This window comes from Diabrotica virgifera, chromosome 6, assembly GCF_917563875.1.
Source record: "Diabrotica virgifera virgifera chromosome 6, PGI_DIABVI_V3a".
Lineage (NCBI taxonomy): Eukaryota > Metazoa > Arthropoda > Insecta > Coleoptera > Chrysomelidae > Diabrotica > Diabrotica virgifera.
Window position 1 is genome coordinate 212,879,594 of NC_065448.1, and position 18,246 is coordinate 212,897,839.

Genomic DNA, 18,246 nt, shown 5'->3' on the forward strand with positions numbered 1-18,246 from the left:
ACTATTATTGTGGTACCATTAGGTAAACACAGTGTTTTTAAAACTTTTTTGCCTCGTAGTCTTTTTTTGATAAGTCACCTTTTATCGAGATGTTTCTTCTTTTTCAAAATATACCTAATAATGTCAATTATAAATAAATTTTCAGATTATTAACAGCTCTCTATAATCGTACTTAACCATATACAAATATGTGGTGGATTCGACAAATATTCAAAATATCTCGATAAACACTGGCTTATCGAAAAAGTACTAAGAGGCAAAAAAGTTTTAAAAATATTGTGTTTACCTAATAGTGCAACAATAATGATTTAATTGGAACGTACACAAAAGTTTGGGGGGGTTTAAGGGAACAAAACCCCCATAAAATTTTTATGCGGTGCACAAATTTCACTTTAATTTTTTTTTAAGATGTTGCTACTATAAAAATGTCACATGTCCATTTTCAATAAAAAATCTCTAAGAGTTTTCGATATATGAAAAAAAATCGATTTTCAGTTTGTAACTTCAAAGGGCTGTAACTTTTTTGTGTGCACTATTGTATATAGGTAAGCGAGGTTCAATCAACCTATTGTTGACCCCAGAATCTGTGGTATAATTTATGACCAATCTTTTCGGGACACCCGGTATAATCGAAAAAAACGTAAATAGGTACATACTTCATTTAATATTTTGACAAAACAAAGACCAGTTTTGAATCGAATAATAAATAACATGTTATTGTGCTGTCCTCCTACCTATTGCTCTGGGTGATGGATGCAATTAAATACATTATACAAAAAATAATGTTTTATGTAACGATTTTTAAACGCTTTTCTTTAGTTCAATCGTTTGGGTCAAATCTTTAGGCGTTAATTTGACTGCCTTTTCTTTAATGCAAATGAATGAACATTTGCAGACATATGCATTCGCGAGAACGCTACACGAATAGTCAGTAAAAAAAGGTTTTATGTTTATTAATTTTTTAAATAAAAAAAAACGATTTTAATAGAAAATGCTTAAACCAGGATAGAAATAGCAAGAAATGCGTTTGTAAAAATGAAAACAGTTCTCTGCAACAAAGACCTTAGCTTAGAACTGAGAGTAAGAGCTTTGAGATGCTACGTGTTCTCGATACTACAATATGGACATTAAAGCAAGAATACATAAATAAGCTACAGTCATTTGAAATGTGGTGTTACAGAAGGATGCTTAGAATAGCATGGACACAGAGGAAAACGAACACGGAAGTACTGCGAGACATGGTCAAAGAATGCGAAATAATAAACACAATAAAAATAAGAAAGTAACAATATCTGGGACACGTAATGAGGGGACCGCGATATGAAATGCTAAGACTGATAATACAGGGAAAGATAAGAGGCGGAAGGAGTATAGGAAGAAGGAGAGTGTCATGGTTAAAGAATTTAAGGGACTGGTTTGGATGCAGTTCTATAGAACTCTTTAGAGCAGCGGTGGATAGAGTAAAGATAGTGATGATGATATCCAACCTCCGATTAGGAGACGGCACTTGAAGAAGAAGAAGAAGCTTAAATTTTCTTGTTTTTTAAAATGAAGAAACTCGAAACTTTTAGAGATTGTAGCTAATTATATGAACAATACATAATTTCACTTTTTACGTTAATTGTTTACGTTATGCTTCATAAATAAACAATAAAATGTCAAATTTTTTGCCGATTCCGACTACTTTTCATGTTTGTACATCATATATTTTATACATATTTTAATAAACATGACGATATATTTTAATGTTTGAAAAGTGTAAGACTAAAAAGTAAAATATAAAAAAATATGAAAAAACATTTTTAAGAAACGCTTTTCTTTAGTTACGAGTGACTAAAATTAAAAATATTATAAAAAAATCAACTAAAAAGCAAAAAATAAAAAACCCAAACTCGAAGGATTATTCAAAAAAAAACTGTTAGACAGATTAAATTATACAAAAATCTCACACATTCGTTAAAAAATTGAAAAAATCTAACACTTTCGTTAAAAGCGTGGGGCGAAAACCGTTTATTCGATGAAGTCGCGACCCACGCTTTTCTTAACCGAATGTGTTAGATTTTTTCAATTTTGTAACGAATGTGTGAGATTTTTGTATATTTAATCTGTCTAACAGTTTTTTTTCGAATAATCGTTCGAGTTCGAATTTTCTTTATTTTTTGCTTTTTGGTTCATTTTTTTATATGTTTAATTTTAGTCACTGGTAACTAAAGAAAAGCGTTTCTTAAATTTTTTTTCATATTTCTTTATTTTTTATTTTTATTAGAAACAATTTGCATCCAATAAAAGGTTATTAGCGATGGAACAAAATATAAATAAGAAAGGTAAATAACTGTATACAGGGTGAGGCAAATAAAGGGCCTATTAGAAATATCTCGAGAACTAAAGGCAACAGAATCATGAAAATTTGAATCAAGGGGTTTTGAAGAGTGATCTATTTAATGAAAATATTTTCATCTACTTGCTACTTCCGGTTTTACCGGAAGTTGCTTATAACTTCGTTTTTTTAAATGGGACACCCTGTATATTTGTACATTTTTGGATTCTCTTCGATGTCTTCTTTCTTAAAATATGAGGTTTTGTAATGTTATACAGGGTATTTTAAAAGATATTTACGTTTTTTTATTAATTTCGTAGCAACATTCACACCCTGTAGAATTGTAGTAGTTTGACATCTAAAACTCTACTTACGTTCAAATGACTTTTAAAATAGTCTACTATTGTTAAGAATCATTAGTATAGCTAAATTTTTAATTTTAGTATACAGGGTTGGTCGAAACTCGGAATGAGTATTTTCTGAGTTTTCTTAAAAGGAACAGGTATTTTATTTCTTAAAAACCGTATTTTAGTATTGTAATGAAATGATATTTTATGGTACTTTTTTATTTCTTAAGCATTCCCTATACCTAACTGCTTTAATGTGTGCTTAATTAATTGTTAATCGCACCAACAATCTTAACTACGTAGGTATTTTGATAGCTAAACCATTATTGGTAATTTTAAGGATCAGTCTGGATTAATATGTATTTATTTGTGAAAAATTATTTGTGATTGAATTTTTTCACGGTTAACCTAATAAAATTTTACGTATTTTTTGTTGCAATTAATGTTTAGTTTGAATCACCAATAACTCACAAATTAAAGCAATTAGGTATAGGAAATACTTATAAAATAAAAAAGTACCATGAAATATCATTTCATTACAATACTAAAATACAGGGTGTTCCATTTAAGAAAACTGAGAAAATATTCATTCCGAGTTTCGACTAGCCCTGTATACTAAAATTTCAAAATTAGCTATACTAATGATTCTTAACAATATTAGACTATATTAAAAATCATTTGAACGTAAGCAGAGTTTTTAATGTCAAACTATTACAATTCTACAGGGTGTGAATATTACTACGAAATTAATAAAAAAACGTAAATATCTTTTAAAATACCCTGTATAAAATTACAAAACCTCATATTTTACGAAAGAAGATGTTGAGGAGAATCCAAAAATGTAAAAATATACAGGGTGTCCCATTTAAAAAAACGAAGTTTTAAGCAACTTCCGGTATAACCATAAGTTGCAAAGAGATGAAAATATTTTCATTTAATAGATCATCCTTCAAAACCCCTTCAGTCCAATTTTCATGATTCTGTTGCCTTTAGTTCTCGAGATATTTCTAATAGGCCAGTTATCTGCCTCACCCTATATAGTCTAAGACACGAAATAAGATCGATCTGCACCAAAAATGTAAAAATTTATAAAAACGTCCTTCACATGTCGATATTAGCACGCGTCAATTATCAAAGAACGAAGGAGTTGAAAACATAAAGCTAAAAAGACAATGTTTATTTTTGGAAGATAAAATTTTCTATAACCCTACGACTCAATATATCTCTTTCATTATGAAAGGAGCTGTAATAAATCCAAAAAGCGTTTATAAGACATCAAACGTGTTAAGAACAGTTGGATAAACACAAAAAGGAAGCAATTATTAAGGAACAAAATAACCAATGAAGTAAATTTTCGAAAACGTAATTCATCCATTTTATTAGTTAGCTGTTTATTTTTTACAAAAGATAAAGAAATTTTCATTTCTACATTTTGGTTACAATTTGTTTAACACAAATCTGAAAAACAACTTCCTTATTTTGATTATTTCATTCATAGGAGATTCTGACCAATAGAAAGCTACAGACATGCAAATTAAGGTGATAATTTTTGATAATCTCCCGTCGTCAAGCATATTACGTCAGATGCCCTTCGTTGCTACGAAAAAATACATTCAGTGACATTAATGACAAATGTTTTAAAAATTATAAAAGTGATGACTTTCAACCGTCAAATACATATTTATAACAACTGTGTGTTTAATTTCACTAATTGGTACTTATATAAATTACAATAAAATTTTGGTTTTGAACAGTTTTATTCATGAAATAATCGCAACAAATTGCACTCGAACTCTAAAATTAATATAGAATTTTTGCCCTCATGACACTTTGACATAATTAAAACTGCCAACGTGACACTCGGGAAAAATTCAATAATTTTAGAGCTCTTGTGCAATTACTACTGATAATTTTTTCAGAGTTTATATATAGACCAGTAAGGATCTGCGAAAAAACGTCTATTTTTGGATGTGAGAGGTGGCATTCGGATTTTTGCAGATAAAGTTAGGTGACACCTTCAGTAATAATAATTGACTTATGCTCCTTCTCAAATATACCCGGAACATTAATAAAAAAATTAAAATATTTAAATATTTCGAAAAACATCGATTTTTTTCTGCTTTCTTTGCTTATAACTTTAAAACGATTCGTTTTGGAACAAAGTCGTACAGAAATAAAATAAAGATAATTGAATTTTGTATGATATACGACTGGTAAAAAATGTCTTAAGGTATTACCTTTTCTGCAATATAGCAATAAATACAAAATAAGGGGGCAAAATAAGTCTGTTGTTATTCAATATTTTTTAACCACTTTGGTGGCACTTAGAACCTTAGTAATTCGCTTAGGAAATTCTTTGTAACATACTTAAATCGTGTACCAAATTTCATTAAAATCCACCTAATAAATTTTGCATAATCAATTTGCAATCTAAATGTTTTTAAAAAAGTTCAAATTTTTTAAAATCTTTCTGAACAAGAAGTAGACCATTTAGAAGTTGGCTTAATTTATTTACATATAAAGAGGTGCTCTACCTATCTAATACACTTTACAGAATTAAAATCGGATTATTTAAGGGGTTCCAACAATGTTTTAAATATATAAACAATTTTTTGGCTTATAAACAAATAGCTTTGTTTAATAATAAAAAAATTAATTTTTAGCAATGCAAATAATAGGTCTGGATCCCGCGTATGAAAAAAAAGTTGATTAATAGCAAGCTGAAAATTTGTTAATAGCTTAAGGGTGTCTAGTCGGATAAACTTTGATATATGGGAACACTGGAACAGGGGCAGTTTTAATTGTGGAACAGGTTAAAAATTTGGAACGGCCAGGCCACGAAAACGGCACATTTATTTTGTCCGACAGAATAGACTTAAACTCTCCGTATAGAGATTAAACTCTCATGCAAAAATCAGACTGCTATTTGAGGCGCTCAGAGCAACAGTGGCCTAACCCACATCCCACAATTTTACTAAAACACTCTAATTATATTAAAGTTATCCCATATTTACGTATTTTCAGATGCAGAGTAGCTCAAGCAATGGTTGCTTGAGCCACTCTGCATCTGAAAATACTTAAGTAATGCATACCTTTAATGTTATAAAAGCGTTTTGGTAAAATTGTGGGATGTGGGTTAGGCCACTGTTGCTCTGAGCGCCTCATTTATCACCTGTCATAATTCCTGTCATTTGACATATTCTACATGTTCCACTCATTAAAACGCCCATTTGGTGATAAATAGCAGTCTGATTTTTGCATGAGAGTTTAATCTCTGTTCGGAGAGTTTAAATCTGTTCTGTCGGACAAAATACATGTGCCGTTTTCGTGGTCTGACCGTTCCAAAATTTTAACCTGTTCCACAATTAAAACTTCCCCTGTTCCAGTGTTCCCATATATCAAAATTTGTCCGACTAGACACCCTTAAGCTATTAACAAATTTTCAGCTTGCTATTAATCAACTTTTTTTCATACGCGGGATCCAGACCTATAATTAAAACCGGTATAATTTGACTTAAACTTTCAAACGCTGTCAGTAGAATTGCTATTTTATTTTTTAATCAAACGTTATTCGCGTTCAAAAATTGTAATTTCTCGATTTTTTGAAAGTTCCACCGCGTTTATCTCGAAAACTATGCATCCTACGAAAAAACTTGTAAGAACATTTTTTGCTTAGAATTACCCAAGAAATACAAAAAAATGTTTTATTTTGCGAAAAATCGATTTTATGTAATTCCTCAAGTTCTTTGTTTATAACAATCTTATCGACATCCGGATCAACTGTTACCCAAAAAATTCGTGTTCTACGGGTCAAAATACATAAAAAAAACTTGGGTAAGTCCATCTAAATAAAGAAGCCCGTAGCACCCCCTCCTGGCCACAGCACTATTTTGTTTATAAGCCAAAAAATTACTTTGGATGTCTGGGTTATGCCATTATTTGTATTAATTCTATCATACTAATAATAATAATAGTCTCCAGTTGTATGCCGCTAACGCGGCTTTGGGATTATAGCGGAGTAGTCTACTATCTCTAGGGCCTACGGTAACAGGGCCAGTGCTACGATTGAACCACCTATTATTACTCCTGGTTGTACCCAACGTACTCATTTTTATTCAGGCTGAGTTGACCTGGGGCCTATAGACATTTTTAAAAATGTCTATTTAATGGTCTCGTCGGCGCTGGGTTACGAACCCCGGCCTACCTGCGTGGAAGTCACCGCCTGAGCTAGCCGGGCTCTAAAATTACAGACATAATGGAATTAAAATACAAAAAAATGAGCGTTAGTGTCGCATGTCGTCGGAGGTAATTCGTGTATGGCTTTTTAAAGAAAAACAAGCACCTCTGGCTTACAATTATTATTGTATTCATAAAATTCTTATCCAACAACAATTTTCTCTCCCAAGCTCATCAACATGTAAGAAAACTTCAATTTTTGTTGTTTAACTCGACACACGTCGGAATAACGGGAAATGAAGAAGCTGACAGGACTGCACGACAGGAAATTTTAAGCAATTTTTCGGAGCCTATAGAAAAGTTACTTTTCCAGTGACTTATAAGCTTATTTTAAAAATAAAGTGTTGTGCTTGTGGCAAAATGAGTGGTTTCAAACTAATTCAAAGCTGAATAAAATCAAAAATAATGTTTCTTAGTGGATTCCATCGCGTCTTAAGAGGCGTGAACAAATTGTGCTTGCGTGTTTACGTCACACCAAGTTTACCTTTTCACTAACAATAATCCACATTATGTGATCAGTGTAACGTCTGATTAACAGTAGAACACTTTTTAATTGTGGTAAATATGATCAAGAATGACAGCGTTACAATATCCCAAACTCTCTAGCAGAAGCTCTATACTAAATTTACAATTAAGATGCAGTAGAAAAAATAAACAAACCAAGACACGTTAAATGCTACTGGGAGCACTCCCGAATCATAATTTACACTGTATAAACATTGGAAATCATGATTTGGGATTTACAATGTATATACATTGTAAATTATGATTCGGGAGTGCTCTTAGTAGCATTTAACGTGTCTTGGTTTGTTTATTTCTACTGCATCTTTATTGTAAATTTAGTATAAGTGAAAAGTGTTCCGATGAATATAGTTAAATATGTAAGATCTTATAAACATATTCTAAAATCTGTAGTAGTAGAGGATCTGATATAAGGTCGATCTGCACCGAATTGTTTAATGGATAAAAATTATTGAATATTTTATTAAGTATGTTTTAATATAACAATTATAAAGAACAAAGGGTCCCCGATCTAATTTTGTTCTGACTATAAATACTTAAAAAAAATTTATAAATTAAAAAACAATCGACTTAAACAAATATTGTTTCAGATCATTCTAAACAAAAACGGTCTTTTGTACTCTTTCTCTTAAGTTGATCGTTTTTGAGTAACAAACAATAATTTAAAACTGAAAAATGAACGAAAGATGACGATTTTCAAGGTTCAAAAACACAAGTAAAAAATATTATTTTTGTAATCATTAAGTACCTAAATTCAAATTCAAACCTTCTTCTATTAAATCTCAGATCTTGATAAATATTTTGGACTTATTTCATTTTAAAACATTGTTTTTTAGTTGTTAATGCAGCCCAATCGCCCGTCTTCCCATAATGAACCTTCCTCATTAACAATTAAAAAAATGTATTTTATAATAAAACATGGCAAAAATACTTATCAGGACCCGATAGAAATAGGTTTGACTTGAATTTAGGTACTTGATGATTACAAAAATAATATTTTTTACTTGTGTTTTTGAGCCTTGAAAATCGTCATCTTTCGTTCTTTTTTCAGTTTTAAATTATTGTTTGTAACTCAAAAACGATCAACTGAAGAGAAAAAGTACAAAAGACCGTTTCTATTTAGAATGATCTGAAACAATATCTTGGGTGACCAAATGAAAGAGGCTTGGGAAATTTAGCAATAAAAACGTATAAATTTACATTATATTTATTGTTTCCCACCTTTAGACGTATAAGAGGAGTATGTCAATTAAAACTGTCACTGTCACAGTGGCAGTTGCCAAACTCGTCCGATACGTCTAAGGTGGGAAACAATAAATAGAATGTAAATTTATAGGTTTTTATCGCTAAACTTCCCACCTCTACTAGTTTTATTTCTTTTTATCTCACAACTTAATATTTATGTTTTCGATCTTTTGCGCTATTTTGCCGGTTATTAGCACGCTCATCATTGTATATTAATGGTGTAGGTACATACCGTTTAAGCTGTTATGTCCGGATGTTTATTTAAAAGAGTATTTTTTAAAACTTAAAGTTAAAATATTATATCGTATTAAAAAGTGACATTGTTAGATATTTCGATAAAAGCCGCATTGCAAAAAGTAAATTGAATCTGCAAACGCCCTAACGTTTTCCCTATAATATTTTAGCCATTTTGTTACGGCTCCCAACCCAATTTCTCTTTAAACGTTTTCCTGATATTGGTATACATTAACAAACCAACGTATACTTTCGTTGCAGATTTTCCTCGAGTTGAAATAGGACCAGAAAATCCCTTACGTGTTGAAAGGGATTCCCAAGCCACCCTCCGGTGTTCCGTAGACGCCAAACCGAAAGTTACGACCATTAGATGGACCAGGAACAACAGGTAAGTGGCTTTTAATAAATGATGAGTTATAGCGGTGACGAGTTTTGGTTTTGTTAACTCGTTTTTACGATATTATAGTCCATTCAATCACGGTAAAATATTGCAAATTATCCGTATTACAACAAGCATTCGATAGAGTATGGCACGATGAAAGAAAAGTTATTTACCAGCAATTTTATTGCTGGAATCGAATCTTATGATTCTATACATTAATAATATAGGTTCCGAGGCACCCCGTTGGTTCTTTGAGCATTGCTTCATTTTACGATAGGTAGGTTGCTAACTTCGCCTATTAACCCTCCACTTTTATCCGGGCTTGGGACCGGCTTTGATAACTACCAAGCTACTCGATCCACCTGATAGTCATCCAGGCAGTGTTCAGGAAGTGTTCAGTCATCCCATAGAAACAAGCACAGGAATCAGGCAAGGAGATTCACTAAGCCCTCTACTGTTTAACATAATGTTGGATGCAATAATAAAACAAGTGAAGAAAAAAGAGGGTGCAAAATGGGCGATAGAGAGATAAAAATACTCTAGAATAGATAGAATAAATAGAGAATTTTACTGGCGTCGTTGCATTTGGTTGTCTTTTTAAAGACACATCACATGCTATGATATTTTTTGTGACGGATATTCTTGAGTTGGGATTGATTTCATGTAATCAAATGAACTATCTTATAGTAAAGTCGTCCCAGGAACGCAACTCATAAATATTGACGATATCATTTTAAAGTCTTCTACTTAGAATGTATAATATACGTCTGAATTGCCAATATAAATGAGTCAGATTAAATAAATTATTAGAAGATTTTTTTTTTACTTAGCAACAACATTTTTGTTTATTTTAGTAGTATTTTGTATTTTGACAACGAAACCCGATTTGGGCTTCGAAACGTTAATAAAATCTTTTTTTTTTGTAAAGTTGTGGCTTATTTCCCATTATAAATAGTTGATTATAAAAATGCCACAAGGAAATAGATTCAGAACAACATTAAAAATACTCTGTTACGCCGATGACACCGTGTTAGTAGCAGAGTGCGAAGACGACCTACAAAGATTACTGCACGAATTCAACATTAACGCAAAAGAAATGAATATGAAAATATCAGCCCAAAAAACAAAAAGCATAGTACATAATAGCAAAAGAACCTATAAGATGCAAATTGGAGTTAGACAATCAAATTATACATCAAGTAATTACTTTCAAATACCTGGGGATGTACCAAGTCATCAAATACCATATTACAGTCATTAATATTACAGTCATATCAATCTAAGACACTTCGTATGATATCTGGAGCACCTTGGTATGTAACAAATCTAACCTTACATAGCGATCTAAAAATCCCATTAAAGGATGAAGTATTGTCTAGACTGAATAAACACAAAGAACGAACATCAGTTCATGACAATCTGTTTATAAGAAACCTATTCGATCAGTCCTTAGAAGATAGAAGATTGAAACGAATCTGGCCAGAAGACCTACTTCAGTAACTGTACGGAGATCCATTGCTGAATGGTGCCCGGCACATGTATACTACAAAATATAAACTAGGTACAGTAAAACCTGTCATATCCGGATCAATGTGGCGACAGACCGATCCGGATATGAAAAAATCCGGATATCAAAACCACTTCTTTTGTAGTCTTTAAAACGTTTTCTCCTTCATACATTCCAGTAACCAACGCCGTTAATAACTTTCGTCGATAGACACCTTTTACAGATTCTATAATACCTTGATCCATAGGCTGACAGGGATGTCATATTTGGGGGCAAAGAAGACACTTTATTTCGCCATATTTTAGTTCTCTTGGGTCGGGATGAGAGGGTGCGTTGTCCAACAGCAGGACTGCCTTTCTCGGTAGATTTCGGTAGATGCGGACGGCAGAACCGTCCGGATATGGGGATGTCCGGATATGACAGGTCCGGATATGGCAGGTTGTACTGTATTTACTTATTAGGTACTCTAAATTCACCCCCGAGAAAGGGTGATACCCCAGGGCAAAAGCGCATCGGCACACTGTCACATTTTTCTTTGAAATGTTAGCTACGTGTATGTCAACTTTCATGTCAATCCAAGCGATTCTTTAAAATTCGAAGGTTTCACAATATTTTACCGTGAGTGAATGGACTATTATAGCGGTGACGAGTTTTGTTAACTCGTTTTCACGATATATATAACCCTATATTTATTTATTTATGGAACGGTCAATTAGAAACTGTAGGGTTAGCGTATCTACTTATCTAACTATTAAATATTTACAATAAGGTAAATTGTCTATCGATTTTAAGATTATAACTGTATTCTATCATAAATAAACTAATGGCACCCTAACATTAAAACAGTTTTACTGCTTATTCGATCATTTATCTTGAAAGGCATATATTTAACTTTTAGTGTGAAATATAGAATTAAATATGGTTCGGGATTGACATAATTAATGTTATCGAAAATTATGCATTAACATTAAATTAAAAGTGCACGAGATTTCTAAAATTATCGATTTGTTTCCCGAGTGACACTTTGACAGTTTTAATTTATGTCGAAAGTGTCACGAGGGCAACAAGTCGATAATAATATTAGAGATCGAGTGTTGGCTATATTGGCTCTGGCAAAGCCATTTTTCAAAAAAAAAAAAAAAAAACTGTCTTTTTATAGTTATTTAACCAACAAGTGTATTAACCCTCGTAAGGCGGTGCTTAGATTATTACGTAAACAACGGTGCGGGGTGCATTTGCACCCCATCTGTATATCCATTTTTTATATGTGAACCTCGTGAAATTGATTTGAAAGATAAATTAGGACTTGTAATTTTATACTAGGAAACATAATTTTACAAAGTACTCATTTCTTCTTTAAAAAAAATTATTATCCCCTCAAGACAAACACATGAAATTTACAGAGAGAGCAACACAAAGTTTTTACACACAATACAGTTATGCCGGGACTTTCGGCCTTTTTTCTCTGACATAAGTAACACCCGACCTTGTCCCGTAGCTCTGTTAGCTCCAGGTGGAACATCAGAAACGTCTAATTCAGGATATGAAATTTTCATCATTTGCACCTTACAGTCATTTTTCCAAAAAAAGCACGTAAACGCAAAGAGTTTTAAATGCTGTTATGGGTGGAATGCGTTTAGAATTGAATTTAATGCGAATAAAAAAATGGACAAAAATAAAAAAGATATAATACAGGGTGAGTCATGAGGAACTACATACTCCTACCTCGTGTAGAGGCTCCTATGGGGAATAACAAATGACCATTAAAAAGTGTCTGCTCCCATTGTTTAATATTATACAGGGCGAGTTTCGCATTTTGACAGAAATTTATATTCGTCATAATTTTTGAACAGTCAGATCGATGTGTCTCTTATTTTGGCCAATCGTTACACTATTACCACCTAGTCAACTAATTTATTCAAACTAGAAAAAAATCAGGTCCGGCTTTAAAAAAATTAGTTCGTTTGGGTCTTAGAAAAAATTTCACCCTGTATACGCTTTTTGAAAACTCTAATATGAATTTTACAAATTGGACAAATAGGCAATTAAAATGGCATATTTATTTTTTTCCGCACACGATTACTTAATTTTTTATAAAAAAATCAAATTTCACTATGACTTAAAAGTTCAGTAAAGTGAACCATAGATTAAAAAAAAATAACTTTTATTACAAAAATTAATTTTTTTGCACAAATAAGTAATTTATGTTACCATCCAATCAACTAATTTATTCAAACTAGAGAAAAATCAGGTCCGGATTTAAAAAATTAGTTCGTTTTGGTCTTAGAAAAAATTTCACCCTGTATACGCTTTTTGAAAACTCTAATATGAATTTTACAAATAAGACAAATAGTCAATTAAAATGGCATATTTATTTTTTTCCCCACACGATTACTTAATTTTTTATTAAAAAATCAAATTTGTCAAAATCGGAATTTTAACCTAAAAATGAAAAAAAATTAACTCACGGTTTAACTCGCTACAACTCTGTTCCATTTTAATATTTTTTTCTGAAATTTTTACAGCACATACCTCTTACCATTGTGAAGACTATGAAAATTGTTGTAGACTTTCAGTCTTCTTGTTGTAAAAGTTGCAAACTTATAAATCGCAAAAATTAGGTGGAAAAATTTAAAATTTATCAATTTGATCACGTCTATGTTAAACTAGAGTCCAAAAGAAGTGTTATGGGAAGTTTTAGATCTAGACGTGTTATAGAAAAAAAAATGGTAAACTTTTAATTTTAAGAAAAACGTTGTTTTTGTAAATTAATTTTTGTAAAAAAAAGTTAATTTTTTTAAATCTATGCAAAAACTTTTCCAAAGTTTTTATGCATAGTCAAATTTGATTTTTTAATAAAAAAATAAGTAATCGTGTGGGAAAAAAATAAATAAGCCATTTTAATTGCCTATTTGTCTTATTTGTAAAATTCATATTAGAGTTTTCAAAAAACGTATACAAGGTGAAATTTTTTCAAGACCCAAACAAACTAATTTTTTAAATCCGGGCCTGATTTTTTTCTAGTTTGAATAAATCAGTTGATTGGGTGATAACATAAATTAAATATTTGTTAAAAAAAATTCATTTTTGTAATAAAAGTTCTTTTTTTTAAATCTATGGTTCACTTTACCAAACTTTTAATTATTCATAGTCAAATTTGATTTTTTTTTATAAAAAGTTAAGTAATCGTGTGGGAAAAAAAATAAATATGCCATTTTAATTGCCTAGAAGACCAAAACGAACTTATTTTTTAAAGCCGGGCCTGATTTTTTTCTTTTTGGAATAAATCAGTTGATTGGTGATAACATAAATTAAATATTTGTTCAAAAAAAATTAATTTTGGTAATAAAAGTTAATTTTGTTAAATCTATGGTTCACTTTACCAAACTTTTAATTCATAATCAAATTTGATTTTTTTATAAAAAATTAAGCAATCGTGTGCGGAAAAAAATAAATATGTTATTTTAATTGCCTATTTGTCTAATTTGTAAAATTCATATTAGAGTTTTCAAAAAGCTTATACAGGGTGAAATTTTTTCTAAGACCCAAACGAACTAATTTTTAAAGCCGGACCTGATTTTTTTCTAGTTTGAATAAATCAGTTGATTAGGTGGCAATAGTGTAACGATTGACCAAAATAAGAGACACATCGATCTGACCGTTCAAAAATTATGACGAATACAAATTTCTGTCAAAATGCGAAACTCGCCCTGTATATTATTAAACAATGGGAGCAGACACTTTTTAATGGTCATTTGTTATTCCCCATAGGGGCCTCTATACGAGATAGGAGTATGTACAGTTCCTCATGACTCACCCTGTATATTAAAAAAGATATGTGGAAAAACGAGGTCTGGGGTGCAGCCGCACCCCTCACCGCCTTACGAGGGTTAATAAGGGCGATTAAAAATAGAGATATTTTAACGCGTGAGCGGGGCGAGCGCCTTAATGTTCGAGATTGTTACTCGCCATTTTAATTCACGAGTTCGTTACAAAACTTTTCCGTCGAAACTTACGTATTCCGTACTTTTCAGAAATAAAGATATCTTAGTTTAAATTTTTATTTACTTAACGATAAACAACAATTTGAGACATACAATGACAGATAGTACTAACAGCAGCTACTTGATTTTAAATTTTTTAGTGGGAATATAAATAGGTATATGTTTGGTTGCCTACACCACAGGTCACTGCCAATCACAGAGCGTTTAATTAATTTACGCAAGCAATGTATGTTGCGTTGCCTATAATGAAATCGTTCATGAATAGAAAATCATTCATTAATAGGGGTCATTAATCAATGATTTTGAGGGTGTTAAAATTGATCATAAATGGACGGTCGACGGAAAAATAATTTTAACTAATGAATTTTCACCTGAATATTTGCTAAACCCGTTTCTTGGTGTTCTCTGTGGCAAGTTCTAAAACATTAATTGTCAATAAAGTCACTGAATGTTCATTTTTGCGTAGTAACGAAGGGCATCTGACGTAATGCTTGACGACGGGATGTTATCAAAAATTATCGGCATTGATATTACAAGAGAGTGAGAATAAATTGACAATAATGCTCCACTTTTTCTCAAACTTGTTGTCTGGAAATAAACACGAGAGCCCGCAGGGCTCGAGTGGTGACAACAAGTTTAAGAAAAAGTGGAGCATTATTTTCTTATTTATTGTTACTGTCGTGTGATATTCGTAAGGTTATTTTTTAATACCTACATATAAAATTCAAGTCTTTGTATAAAAATATTCAGTGACATTGATCCCAATTAATGTGACACACATTTTTCAACTTGTCAAAGTGAACAGCACAGTTTAGCAAATATTTAGACGAAGATATTAATAAAATATTAGTTAAAATTATTTATTAATACAGATTTATTCATGAAATAATCTAGTCCTGTCGCCAGTGGGGGTACAACGGCCTCCTTAATTCAGATGGACTTAACCAAGTTTTTTTATGTATTTTGACCCGTAGAACACGAATTTTTTGGGTAACAGTCGATCCGGATGTCGATAAGATTGTTATAAACAAAGAACTTGAGGAATCAGATAACAGCGATTTTTCGCAAAACAAAACATTTTTTTGTATTTTTTGGGTTATTCTAAGCAAAAAATGTTTCTACAAGGTTTTTCGTAGGATGCATAGTTTTCGACATAAACGCGGTTGAACTTTAAAAAAATCGAAAAATTGCAATTTTTGAACCCGAATAACTTTTGATTGAAAAATAAAATAACAATTCTGCTTACTGCATTTGAAAGTTCAAGTCAAATTCTGTCGATTTTGATTACTTTCATTGCTAAAAATTAATTTTTTTATTGTTAAACAAAGGTATAAACACATAGTGATTGAATGATGTTTTCAATGCATTTCTCATTTGAAATCCAACGAGTAGGCGAGCATACACACAATTTCTACGTAGATTACGTACATTAAAACGCATGCATTGGGCACGGGAAACACTATGTGTTTATGACTTTGTTTAACAAATAAAAACTTAATTTTTAGCAATGCAAATAATCAAAATCGATAGAATTTGACTTGAGCTTTCAAATGCAGTAAGCAGAATTGTTATTTTGTTTTTTAATCAAAAGATATTCGGGTTCAAAAATTGCACTTTTTCGATTTTTTGAAAGTTCAACCGCGTTTATCTCGAAAACTATGCAACCTACGAAAAAACTTTTAAAAACATTTTTTGCTTAGAATGACCCAGAAAATATAAAAAAATGTTTTGTTTTGCGAAAAATCGCTGTTATGTGATTCCTCAAGTTCTTTGGATATAACATTCTTATCGACATTCGGATCGACTGTTACCCAAAAAATTCGTGTTCTACGGGTCAAAATACATAAAAAAAACTTGGGTAAGTCCATCTGAATTAAGAAGGCCGTTGTACCCCCCCTGGCGACAGGACTAATCTTAGTGAAGTAAATTTGAGCGCTTAAATTTGCCGATTTGTATTCTCCTCGTGACAATTTGACATGAGATGCAGAACTAAAAGTTTATTATGGATATTTTCTTAAATGTGACAGTTGTCAAAACTAGAAAACTGGTTGCAATTAAATAGAAACAATCTATTTAAAAAAATTCTCACTGTAATTTTGAACAGTAGAAAATTACCGCTGTAATAATAATCTTATTGGACAGAATTAAACACGTGATGAAAAATCTTACTACATAATTGGAAGTTGAAATCGTTAAAAAATAAATCGGTGTAATTTTTATTTCTGTAGCTTTCTATTGGTCATAATCTCCTATAAATGAAATAATCGCTGGCATATAATTTCATAAACAATAGTATTCGGTATTATTAGTACCTACTTTAGTAGATGACCTACTTTGGCTTCACGACAAAAAATTTCAGGTAGAGCAGGCCTTGCGCATAAAATGCTGACTCACTGCAGACTTTTAGGTGCTGACCTACCCCAGACTCGACGATGACTGACACTGACTGCACGCTGACATGAATTGCAACTGGAGGACGTGGTAGTCAGGGCTGTGTCAGTACCGAAGTCAGCGTTTATTGGCGAGGCTTGTAACGTCAGCGGTGTCACCACTAAGGCTTTGTACACATGCAGGAGTTTACTACGTCGCGGTTTACCTTTTTAAAAGATGTTAAACTTACGGTTGCATGTGGTCATGTATACGATACTATGCGGTTGCATTTGTTCCTTGATTAACTTGAACCGCGGCGGTTGGGTTTTTCAGGTAAAACGCAACGCAACCGCCTGCATATTATGTATGAAGCGTTAGTATTTTTCGTAAAGTGAAGGTAGGCCATCTATTTTCTTACTGCGTGAAGTGAAGATAGGTAAATTTCTCTCGTGGACCATATTAAAGTTTACATTATGTTCAAGCATCTTCGTCCGACTGTCTCTCATCACGTATTTCTAAAGCCTCCTCTACACATCGGCAGACGCATCTGCGGATGCATCTACCGATGTATCATCACGAGCTGACCACACATCGGTAGGTACACATCTGTAAATCGTTCAGTCTGTGTTAATTCTCGGGTGACGCAATATCTACTTTGAATTCACTGCGAAAACTAATGCGTTGTAGAGGTTAAATGTGTGGAGAGGCATCGGGCGTTCGCACCGAAACTCTTTGATCTGTGCTAGGAAAACCGACAACAATCGGATATTTCGCAGACGTGACGGCCAACGTGATATGTAAACAACAAACGATTAAATTACCCCATCTACACATCTGCGAATGCATACGCAGATCTCCCTTCAGTAGCCTTGGATGATATACGCATCTACGTCAGTCAAATAGCTAGTTCTCAATGTGCAATTGACAATTGAAGACCTTGGGACCAGACGGGCACAAGCCACACCGTCAAAAATGAGTTAAGTAGAAATCGCACACTCTTTAAAGACCATATTAATATAAAAAGGAAAAGATTCCTCTCATTGGCTGTATACCATAATAAAAAACTTACTAAGGAAGTAAAA

General features: G+C 32.1%; 1 protein-coding gene across 1 annotated transcript in view; it reads left to right on the forward strand.

Annotated features, from left to right (window-relative positions):
• LOC126886691 (muscle M-line assembly protein unc-89) overlaps window positions 1-18,246 on the forward strand; it is a 554,873-nt gene that overhangs the window by 481,607 nt on the left and 55,020 nt on the right. The window contains exon 5 of the mRNA XM_050653685.1: window positions 9,163-9,289. Coding sequence (XP_050509642.1) covers window positions 9,163-9,289 — 127 coding nt within the window. The remainder of the gene's footprint in view (window positions 1-9,162; window positions 9,290-18,246) is intronic.